Source organism: Raphanus sativus, chromosome 5 (assembly GCF_000801105.2).
Source record: "Raphanus sativus cultivar WK10039 chromosome 5, ASM80110v3, whole genome shotgun sequence".
Taxonomy (NCBI): Eukaryota; Viridiplantae; Streptophyta; class Magnoliopsida; order Brassicales; family Brassicaceae; genus Raphanus; species Raphanus sativus.
In genome coordinates, this window is record NC_079515.1 from 8,306,831 (window position 1) to 8,318,948 (window position 12,118).

The 12,118-nt window shown below is 35.5% G+C and overlaps 3 protein-coding genes across 3 annotated transcripts; 1 reads left to right on the forward strand and 2 right to left on the reverse strand.

The window, feature by feature from the left end:
- Nucleotides 1-2,236: 2,236 nt before the first annotated feature.
- On the forward strand, nt 2,237-3,370 carry LOC108858108 (F-box protein At3g49510-like). The gene has a single exon (XM_018632085.1). It carries the CDS (start codon nt 2,237-2,239, stop codon nt 3,368-3,370), a length of 1,134 nt encoding a protein of 377 aa, XP_018487587.1.
- A 3,158-nt stretch (nt 3,371-6,528) lies between these two features.
- LOC108837292 (zinc finger protein AZF2-like) lies at nt 6,529-7,856 on the reverse strand. Its single transcript, XM_018610351.2, has one exon. The coding sequence runs from the start codon at nt 7,718-7,720 to the stop codon at nt 6,872-6,874; it is 849 nt and encodes a 282-aa protein (XP_018465853.2). The 5' UTR covers nt 7,721-7,856; the 3' UTR covers nt 6,529-6,871.
- A 2,392-nt stretch (nt 7,857-10,248) lies between these two features.
- LOC108857667 (RNA polymerase II C-terminal domain phosphatase-like 5) lies at nt 10,249-11,445 on the reverse strand. Its single transcript, XM_018631678.2, has one exon. It carries the CDS (start codon nt 11,288-11,290, stop codon nt 10,364-10,366), a length of 927 nt encoding a protein of 308 aa, XP_018487180.1. The 5' UTR covers nt 11,291-11,445; the 3' UTR covers nt 10,249-10,363.
- Between the last annotated feature and the right edge of the window lie 673 nt (nt 11,446-12,118).

Consider the following 12,118-nt stretch of genomic DNA (forward strand, 5'->3'; position numbering starts at 1 on the left):
AAAACACCTAGTAATATATATAATACTAGTTTGTCTCTATAAAAAGATTACTCCTAAGTTTTCTAAAAGCCCTATTTTTTTTTGCTTGATACAATGACAAGAATCTCTTATCTTTCACAGGATTTGATAGAGGAGATACTCTCTAGGGTTCCGTTAGCATCTCAGCGAGCGGCTATATCCACTTGCAAACAATGGAACGGTCTGTATAAAGATGAAAGCTTTACAAAGAATCATCGTGGTTAAAGCAGCTTATGATAATATGGTGGTGATGATGGTGTGTTATTCTAGCGTTTGTTTAGTGAGCGTCGATGTCGAGGGAGTCCATAACCACAAAGATGGCTTAGTTGAGCGATCTGCAAAGCTAATAGGTCAACTTAATCGAATCAAGGTACATCGTGAATTTATGGTGTGTGACGGCTTATTATTATGCTTTCGGAAAAACAGTATCGCCTTGGTATGGAACCCGTATTTGGGACGAGTCAGGTGGATTGAACCCAAAAAGAAGTGGCATTGATTTGGAATAATCACTCCAACAAAGCTTATGTGACTGGAGAGAACAATTTCTTCAAAGAAGTGGCTCCCGGAGAGGATCTACATGTTTGCCACGTGTGTTCTCTTATGTTCCTAGTTCGGTGCAGATTCGGAAAGGTCCGGAACATGCAGGGGACAACAAGAAATTACGGGATTGTAATTAGTCCTTGTCGTTCGTTTATTTTTTTAAAACAAGACTTCTAATTAGTTAACAAAACACCAACATTGTTAATCAAAATTTCTTCTGAGTAATTCTCTCAAATAGTCAATTTTAAACTTTTGTTACAAAAATAGACCTCACAAAATAAAATGATGAAAATAATATTTTCATTTTTCATTTTAAAAATTTAATATTTATTTTTTATTTTCTGAAATTTGAAACTATATCCCCAAATACATTTTTACCTTTTAATAATTTTTTTTGTTATTTTACTCCTTAAAACTATTTTTATAAAGATAAACTAAGAAGCTACACAAAGAAGTTTCTCACAAAGTTTGATAGATAATATATATGTATTTTATTATCAATTTACGTTTAGTTCACAAATATTGAACTGAAACATATAAAGTTATTCTTTTATATACATAGTTTCTTATAAGGGCATGACAAGTTTTCACGTTACTATCTGCAAAAAATATTGTGGTTGATAACAGGCGTTTTGAAATAATCACAGAAAATATTACAAATTGCATCAAATCATTAAATTCTTAAAATCCAAAAATTGATTTAACTAACGGTTGCAGACTATTGTGGAAGGATAAAATATTTTTTATATAAAAATAAAAATAGTCAATAAAAATTTAAACTGAAATAATAAAAATACTAAAATGTATACATTATATTTTAATTTATATTATAAAATTTTAAACATAAAATATTTTATATATTTTTAAAAATTAAAAAGTATAAATTTATAAATATAATTTTTATATTTTATTATAATATTATGATTTTAGTACTTTTATAATTATATAAATATTATTAATTTATTATTTAACAATTGTTGCATCTGCTAGTTAATCTGAAAACAGTGCTCTCGTATATATGAAGCTTGACTAGAGCACGAGGTTATTAACTAACTATATGAGAGCTGAAACAGATCTATGCTATGCTTTATGAGAAAAGAGAGTCATTGAGCTTATTGACAAAAAAAAGAAAAAAAAAAGAGAGTCATTGAGCTTAGTTCTCAAACTAGTTCTTTTTCAGTATAAAGGTTATGTCGAAAGGACACAAGTCACACAACACCCAGTTGCAATAACCAATCCCTAAAGGTATTGGTTTGATGCGTTTTGAGACTCTGCATACATTTGTATATGATTGCTTAGAGAAAAAGTAGAGTAAAACGACTAATGAAAATCTGTATGAACCTCTTAAGTTTTTCAGTTTTTGTACATAGTAATGTTCGAATGAAAAGAAATAATTATTCGTGATCATCTGGTTCCTCTGTTTTAGAAATTAAGAGAAAAGGAAAAATAAACCAGATCTAGAATTCTACCACATAAGCAATTTCCATTTTTTAATTTTAAAAGCATGTAATTTTTTTTAGCTTAGATTAACTTCTTAAACCATATTTGAGAAGGAAAAGGAGTTTTTGAAGCGGAATACGCTTCTTTGTGAAGAATAAATAGTAACCTAGTCTCTATAAAAGGATCACCGAGCAAGTTAAAGAAAACCCGTAATTTCTTTTCTTTTTGCTTAGAAACAATGACAAGAATCTCTGATCTTTCACAAGATTTGATAGAAGAGATACTCTCTAGGGTTCCGTTAACGTCTCAGCGAGCGGTGCAATCCACTTGCAAACAATGGAACGCTTTATATAAAGATGAAAGTTTTACAAAGAAGCACCTTGGTAAACAAGCTAACAATGATATGGTGATCATGGTGCGTGATTCTAGGGTTTGTTTAGTGAGCCTCGATCTCCAGGGAGTCTTTAAGAAAAGACAAAGCTTAGTTGAGCTATCCAAAAAGCTAATAGGTCAACTTAACCATATCACGGTATCTGATGTCTATCATTGTGATGGCTTATTGTTTTGCCTTTCCAAAAACGATATCCCCTTGGTGTGGAACCCGTATTCGGGACAAGTAAGGTGGATCAAACCCAGAAGAAAATTAATCACCTCGGATAGCTATAGGTATTGTATGGGATACGACAACAAGAACAACCACAAAATCTTGAGGTTGTTGCATAGTTGCAGTACTGTTCAGTATGAAATATACGATTTTAAATCTGATTCATGGAGGGTTCTTCATCTCACTCCTGACTGGATTATACCATATAAGAGTCAGGGAGGCTTGTCTTTGAAAGGAAATACTTACTTTGTCACTCAGAGAGTGAAAAAAGTAGAGATGAGAGAATCTTTAATCTGTTTTGATTTTACAAGTGAGAGATTTAGACATTGTCTTGATCTGGAACTTAACTACCGTAATGGAGACTCTGTCATTCTATCTGCTGTTAGAGAAGACCAGCTTGCAGTGTTATTTCACCGCGTATATACATATGAGATTGAGATACGGATTACAACAAAGATTGAGGAGGCCAATGAGGTGACATGGAGAACTTTCTTAAAAGTTGATGTGAAGCCGTTCGGGTTCAGTGGAAAGTTTTGGACGTTTATTCGGTATGGGAGTTTCTACGTCGACGAGAAAAAGAAAGTGGCATTGATTTGTGATAATCCCTTCAGCAAAGCTTACGTGATTGGAGACGATAATTACTTCAAGGTAGTGGCTCTCGGGGAATCTCCACTTTGGCAACATGAGTGCTCTTATGTTCCTAGTTCGGTGCAGATTCAGAAAGCTCAAGTACATGCAGGAGGCAAAAGGAAAGTGCGGGATTATTAGTCATTGTCATTAGTTTTTGTTTTTTAACAAGACTAGTCCATTGTCTCTATGTAATTAACAAGACTTAAAACTTTGTTTTGTTGATTTGAAACTAAGCTTACTTGATTATTTTCGATTGACTCTTACTCAGGTAAAAGTACGTACAAGTATTACATTTAAAACGTGCAAAGAGACTTTGAAATTTGTCAAGACTCATATGTCTGTTTGTTATTTATCTATCTCATGTGTTATTGAGATTCTATTGATGGGTGTTCTTTCTGACTATGTAGATACAAGTGAGGCTGCTGGTTACTCCAAACATTACTAGATACATAGTTTTATATGTATTGTTTTGTTATTATCTAGTTCATGTCAGTGGTTGCTTGTATTGGAAGTTATAAACAGAGCAAGAATAGGGACAAACAACTTTTCCCGTCTTTTCTTATATCTGTCAAATCTAGCAAGAATTACAAAGCACATATATATATATTTGGAGCTTTACAACGTGCACAGGTTCTTGAATATAATCTTGAATTGGACTTGCTCCATTGCTTCTAGATAAGTAGAACGAATGCTGAATGGCTCGTTTGTTGGTTTCACTCAAGAATAAGAAACCACATATCTAATTTCTGAGAGCTTTCTTAAAAGTGTTTAATTTATGTTTTCATGATCTTCTTATCACGCACAATCTTGCATTGGACTTCCTCCACGTAGCAGCGTTCTTGAGAATTGCATCCAACCTCATGATGCTCTCTTGTTTAGATCTTTCTTTCCCAGTTTCATTCATCTTCTTTTGTTTGGTCAGTATGTTATTTTGTGACGGTTCCTGGCTTCCTGCTAGTGTTAGCTCATAGAATGTCATTATTATTTTCTTTTCTTTTTTTTCCTAGAATGAAAAGGTTATGTGGTTTAAGGTTTCTTTTGAGATTCTGCATACATTTAAATCGTTCGGTTAGAGAAGGAGACTGCTGAGAAAATATCGGTCATGTAGTTTTCGTACATAACAAAGTGTTAGGTTACAGACTGTGGAATGAAGACGCACATAATAGAACTAAGACGGATCCGGATACAAACCACTTAACAACTGTAGAAACTAATATCTCCTCTGAGCAGAGCAGCTCTTGAGATTTTTGAAGCCCTATTAAAATTTTAAAAACCTATATATTTTTTAAAATATATAACTTTTTAGTTAATTTTTTAAAAATACAAAAATCCCGTTTAGATTATTTATTTTGTTTAAAGAAAAATCACAATTGTAATTTTTAATAACATAAAATATATATTTTCCTATTTTAATTATACTACTAAATTTTTTATTTAAATTATATTAAAATATATATGTAACTAAATTTATTTTCGAATGTTTCACAAAACTGCCTTCAAGCCCGGCTCTGCCTCTGCCTCCGAGCTTATGAATACTCTCAAACCACTCCACAACATGATTTCTAACAGTGTTTACATTCCCATGGCCTTCCCTCTCGGTCCCTATCGTTTTTAAACTGGAACATCGTGAGATTCTCGGGTAAAATATTTGTATCTACGTAAGTTCTTGTTTTGGAAATAACATAAAGAAAGGTAAAAAGAATTAATAGAAAGTGGTGTTTGTATACAATGAATCTCTTGCCTTTGTTCTCTAGTGAAGTAAGAAACATGTAAATAAAAAGGAAATGTTTTGATTAGTAACTGTCTGATCACTGATTTGCCGATTTGTCGTGTTGCTTCTCCTTATGGATTGACACATTCAAATTTATTTTATTTAGAAGAGCATCACATTTTCCTATGATCATTCAATTTACTTCATTTTAGAAGTTTAAACTTTCCATTCCAGATCGTTACTTCTTTTGTGTGTGTAGACTTCTTGTCGTTTATCAAATGTCCTGTCGTTTTTTCCTTCAGGGCCAGATCAATTCATTTGGAGTACGTGTTTCAGTGTTTGTGTCATTGTGTGTGCTTAACGAACCAGACAAATGACGTCATTATTCTTGATTGTTAAGTACAATCGACAGAGACACCAAGACTTGGTGACCAAGTGATCCTTTTTCTATTATTTTTTGTTTAGAAGAACACAAAAATAAAATAAAAGTTTTTTTTAAGGATGTGTTTGGATAAGCTTATAGTTTGGCAACACGTTAAGAACATCACAGTTTATATGCAAAACAAACACGAATGGAATGAATTCGATGATATTTATATTGGTATTTTCATTATTCTTATCTTTCTAAAAGTCTCTAGATTACATTTTTTGTACTCTTATCATTTACATATTTTATTTATTTCTCTAATGACCATACTTGCGGTCCGTTTCCTCATAACGTCCCACTTTATATACAAAATTAAATTAAATAGTTTTATGATTCTCTTTTTATGTATGATATAAAAATGACAGTCACTTTATAACTACACATAGGATGTTATTTTATCGGTACAAAGGTTAATAAAGTATGGTTGAGAACATAGAATCAACGAAGACGTGCCTATGTTGTGGTTCTGTTGAATTTGCGACCCGTATTAATTAATAACTTTAGTGTACTTAATAACGTGTTTGGTTCTCACTAGTGGGGTTAGGTGAAACCGTACACGAGCAAATACAGTTTCAGTAGTATGAAAGCAAAACAAAACAACCAATTAATCAAGAGGGTTAACATAAGAGGTAGAAAGAAGTTAGGCTCAAATTAATGTTTAGTGGCCAAGGAAGTTACGCAAAGTTAAGCAGATACCTAAGAGCACCTTTATTGCAGGGTTTAGAGCACCTTTATTGCAGGGTTTTAAAGGGTTTTAAGGAGAGGGATGGCTCACCAAAAGGAAGAAAAGGAGAAAGAAAGTTTCCGAGAGAGAAACTTGTTCTCAGAATTTCTTTGATTATTTCGTGGGCTCCACGACACGTGGCGGCCCGTAATTGGTACATTTTTTATTATTTTTTTGTTTTTTTTAAATCCCAAAAAAATAAATAAATAAATAAATAAACCCAATAGGAGTTTCTGTGCGTTAATGGTGCTTTAAGAACCAATGAACCGATTCGTGGTCACATCCGTATTTATGATTCGATATGATCCAAAAATTTAAAATAACAATGCATGAACTGCTAAACGCATGTGCAATTAATTACGATGGAATATGAATAAAGAAAAGAACGAGGTGTATACACTATAGTTTTAGTGGCTAATAACCATTCGGAAGAATAAACAAATATAATTTGTTATTTATGGATCAAATTAATAATACATGTGGTAAATGCTAATCAAGGCAACGAATCCACATGGAAGTATTCTCGTTCGTTCACCCAACTATTTATAATTTGCGTTCACATAGGAAAAGCCACGTGTCATGTATTTTACAGAGTGGATTCAATAGACTAGAGCTGTAACAACAATTTAAAAAAAAAACGAAAATTCTGATTTAATCAAACAATCCATCAAATTCTATATCAAATCCCCCTAGCATATATGAATATATCCAATTCCAGAATTATGAAGAAATCTGTAAAACAAATGAAACTAAAAAAAAGTATAACAGACGAATTATTTAGATTCTTAGGGAGAAATCTTCTTTCTTGATGACTTGGTCGTGATCGGTCAACAACAAAAGCGGTTTTTTACCGGTCAAAGGACTTTGAATCTCTTCGTCGACGACTGTGTTGTGGTGGCGAAGGCTGAGCTCCGGTAACGCAGGGAGGTTTAGATCGATGAACTGCACGCGGTTGTTTCGTTCTTCCGAAACCGTACTCGTCACGCTTCCACTTTGGCTAACCGATTTGGTCCCCCCGCCGCCGATGGTTCCTTCGTAGTGACAGCGTTTGTGGCCGCCGAGAGCTTGACCCGTCGGGAACACTCTATGGCAGATGGAACACTCGTGGATCTTCCCGGAAGGTGCGATGGTGGTGGAAGTCAGATGCTTTTCTCCCGCGACGGAGACGGGGATGGTCGGAGACGTCGAGTTATCATCGGCGGCGGCGGTTGTTGGAGGCTTGATTCGGTGGCTGGCTTTGTGGCCGCCTAAAGCTTGGTAAGAAGGAAACGCTTTCCCGCAAACGCTGCACTCGTGCGGAAGCTTCGTGGTGGATTCTTGCGGCGGCGGCGGCCGCGTCGTCTTGGTGGATTGGTGGTGGTCGTTGGCGAGCATGAGGAGACAGAGAGCGAGATACTCTTCCTCCGCAAGATCCTGAATCTGGGATTTGGGGCGAGAACGAGGCGGCGAGGAGGAGGACGACGGAGAAGAAGGGCTGCGAGAACGCTGGCGTTTCGAGCGTTTGCGTTTCAGCCAAGGCTCCAAGAAAACGGCGTCGTTCGTCAGATCGTCTGTTGCTTCGATTCTGTCTTTCCGTGCTGTGAACGAAGACATGTTCGTCGGACAGTTCATCGCTTCGAGGGCCATAATCAGACTGAATCTTTTACGTGTTGTGTCTTTCTTTCTTCGGGTTGAGAGATCGGAGAACTTTGAGAGATGTTTCAGAGTCTATCGCTTGAGAGAGATTGAGAGAAGAGAGAATGGAGTGAAGTGCTAAAAGAAATGTTTGGACTCTGTTTTTATATGGAAACCACGTGGCGAACGAACGAGTATTAAGTCGGTCAATATCTTTATCTTTATCGTGTCAGAGTACTATATAACTCTGTTACTTAAGAAGCCTAAATGCTACAGTTAATATATAGAATAAAATTCTTATGAAATTAAAATATTTAAATTATAATATTCAAGAATGATTTTATTCAATATTACTAACATGTTAGCTCTTGAATATGTATCAGATAATAACATAAAAAGATGCTACAAAAATTGCAATCGGATAAAATTTTATATTCACTATCGAATCATATATTAACTCAATTTTTCTTTAATACCTTCATATTTATGTATTTTGTTTATTTTTATATTAATTAGGTTTTGTGATGATAAATTCATTTTAATATAGAGATACAGAAAATCTTGATTGTAAACTAAAATTGACCAAAGAATCTAGAGGAAGTATCAATGAATTTCACTGTTAAATACCGGATTATTTCTTGGTCACGGCTGACCTAATAACTAATCGTCATCACGAGTGAGAGACTGGTTCAAAGTCAAAAACCAAGAAAAATAATAAATTGGTTAACCGAAAATAGATGAAATTTTAGCTAACAAAAATTAACCAAATACTTTTTAAAGGACCATACCTTTCCCGTGGAGCTGACTTAGGTATTGGTTAACGCGCCATGAGTCGTGGGGGGCACGCCTTAAACCAAACGCGTACACGCCTAATTACGTTTTTTAGGTAATAATCTTTCCAAGATCTATCAAATTTTGTGGATTAATTTTGATTATATAAGCAACATGATCACAACTATTTATTAATCTTTAGCGCATGGCAATAATCACTAAGTAATCTCTAATGAGTTTCTCCTAAAACAAAATAAATATCTAGAAATAACTCGTTAATATTCGTCTAATGAAACAACACCTACCATGAATAACCAAGGAGATTTTTTTTTTTGGTAGAGAAAAGAATGTTGAGCTAACTTCAGTGGAGTTGAGTGTAGCTGAGGCAAAGATTGTGTGCGGCGTGGCGTACCGTATTAGCAACTAGAACGTGGTAGTTCCATAACCACTTGTACCCCGATGTCACTTTGTTGTTACACCCAACAAGCAAAAAAGTGGAGGTGATTTATCCAAACGCGTTGGCGGAGACGTCACGTGGCGACGTTTACACGTGTCAGCTTAGTAGACAGACAAACAAGTATTGATGAGAGACATTTTAAGACGCTTTCTATGATTCTAATCTTCTTCTCTCTGCTTGCTTGCAAAGAGTAATGGGCTTTTTTGTTAAGCCCATTCAAACCCATACCCCAAAATATGTGAAGCTGCTATCAGACATTTAATTGCCAGCTTTGATCCTGATTTTTAGTGTCTTCTTTTTGTTTCTGTAAGAGAAAATAATCTTAGACAATAAATAGTAGAACTAAACTTCGTATGGCATGGTTATAATCTTGGACTAATTTTCAGTTCTTTTCAATTTTTGATCCGCTGATTTGCATTATGTGTACAGTTTCTTATATTTTTACCAAAGCTTTTCTGGAAAAAAACCCCCTCAGCTGGTTTTGTTTACAATGCTTATAGAGAATAAAATAGTATTTCTAATAAATCTAAAACTTAGATCCACATGACCAGCTTTCCTGCCCTACTGGAATAAATGCTTAAACCAACACTTGAGGATTGTAATCTTGGAATACTTGTTGAATATATATATATATATATATATATATTTGGTTTAGGGTTATTCTCTTTAACTGGCTGTGTGTGAAAGGTTTTATAGGCACAAACCAGAAGCCATCTTTGTAAAAAACGTTAATGACATCGAAGTGAAACCATAAAACCCAAAGCATATCCGAATCCTGCAGGCTGCAGCGTATAGTAAGGAAGAAACAATAGCACACCATCAACACAAGTTGGTTTTTGTCTTTGCTAAGTGTGTCCCAAATATTTGGATCAGTTCTGCATGTCTGAGCTTTTATTTTTTTTTTCTTGTACAAAGTTAGAAGTATATATTAAAATACTGCTATGAGGACATACTATTTACCTAAGAGATATCAAATGAACAGGTTAAGTGACTGCTGCTTAGTCTTACAGGCTTACCACAAACAAATAAATTAATGCTTAAAACGCAGAGTTGAGGATAGTCATCTTGTAACTAAACCACTGTTGTAAGAAACGGTCGGAAGCAACTTAAATTTGTGAGAAACATCAAATGAAACTGAAGTGAAACCCACACCCAAAGCATATAAAAATCCTGCAGCTTAGTGAGGAGGAAGCAGAAGCATCCTCAACACATGTTGGTTTTTAATCTCTGCTAAGAGTCTCCCAAAGTAACGTTTCAGCGTATGTCTAAAGCTATTTAGTCTTCCAAATTTAGTAAAGTACTCGCATTCATATGGAATAAGAATAAAAGTTTTCTATTCAAAATAACTTTGCAAAGAAGCTCTTACATTATGAACGAGATCACAGAATAACAATGCTTAAATGAAGTTAGTACAGAATAAAAGATTCTTAGTATAGTACACCACAATTGAATTCAATCTCTTGTAGCAACAACCTCACGTCATTCGACTCCAACTCCTCCTCTTCAACTCTAAAGAATCCACAGTGAACTTCTTTCAGCAAACTCAAAACATTAGCCAACCCACTGTTGCATTCACTTTCGTCCGTCCTCTCCTCAGAGTATGCCCTCGAACACTGGCCGTTGCTGGTCCTGAAATAGTTGTATTTGCTAATCTCAACCAAGTTACTCTTGTGATGAGGCCACACATCACGCGTATCATCAACAATCACCACGCCGCGCTCATCCGCCAAGATCAAATCCAGCGACTTCACGTAAGGACTCTCCTCCCTCGTTATCACTCTCTTACCGAAATAGATCCGCTCCGGATCGATCAGCTCCAAGACGGACTCGGCGTAGAAGCGGTTGCCCATCGTGTAGACATACATCTTGAACATGTCGTGCGCTTCTCTCAAGAAATCATGGACAAAAGGACGTAGCTTTATCAAGTGTTGGACGGGATCTTCGTCGGATCCCAACGGCCAGAGATCGTGCTTCGAACCCGTTTCTTGGATGAGATACTTCTCGGCTTCGGTGAGAGACGGAACGCTTGCGGTGTGGACAAGGGTGTGGTCAAGATCGAGGACTAAGACGAGTTTCTTGTCGCACAAACAAGAGTACCTGGTCATGAGACGCTTCGTCAACGGGATAGCGTCGTGGCGTACCTGTTGTGAGCCCTCGGAGTCGGAGAGACAGTGGAACGATCTGTAGTGGCGTTCGTCGACCATTGAATTGCAGGAGGTGCAGACTCCGTGACAAGCGAAGGAGTGAAGACATGTGGTGGGAGAAGGTGAAGAGAAGTAGTCGATGTACACCGGTTCTTCGATCTTCCGTCTTTTGGGGTTTGGTTCGAGAGACAGAGTTTCGACTATAGACATGGTCTTTTTTGTCTCTGATTAGGTTGAGAATCAACAGAGGATTGATCAGAGACAAGAAAATCAACGGAGAATCGCTGAATCGAGAGAGGACAACAACAACAAAAAAAAACCTAATTTTTCGTAAGGAGAAGTAGAGAACTAGTAATGGGAGGGCTAACACGGAACAAGTGTTGTGATTTATAGAGGGAAGTGCGAGAGACTCTCTAGGAAAAAAGGAAAGTGGAAACTATGATTGACCATTATGCCCCTTTTACTTATCCGCGTTTTCCATTTTTTTAGGAGCGCGTCAAAAAATCTTCTCATTGACTTTTTGACTCTTTTTTCCTCTTAGTTTGACTAGTTTCAATTTCTATGGAATTTGAGTTTTGTGCTTTCTACTCACATTACTACAAATACAATATTATCAGTTTCAATTCATATGAAAAATAAATTATACGAATTACTACCGAGAAAAACTTACATGAGATTTTGAGTCATGAAAAAACAAATTAAACGGATTATTAAAGAAAAAACTCAAAAAACAAACTCCAGTGTGGTACAAAAAATATTATGAGACTTGGTTCCAAACAGATTCAAGGTAGTGAATCTTCATAAGACTATGGGAATTATCATTTATCAGAACGTCAATATAACAAAAAAAAAAACAAAAACTAGTGTGAAAAAGAGAGAAATATTTTTCAAAATAACCCCAAATATATACTATAGCTAGTGTTGATTTTTTTTTTGTCATCTAGCTAGTGTTGATTAAGAATGAATAAACAAGAAATTCTATCGTGATTCGTATTTTTGTAATAGAATGCATGTAGAATGATTTTATACACTTGTTTA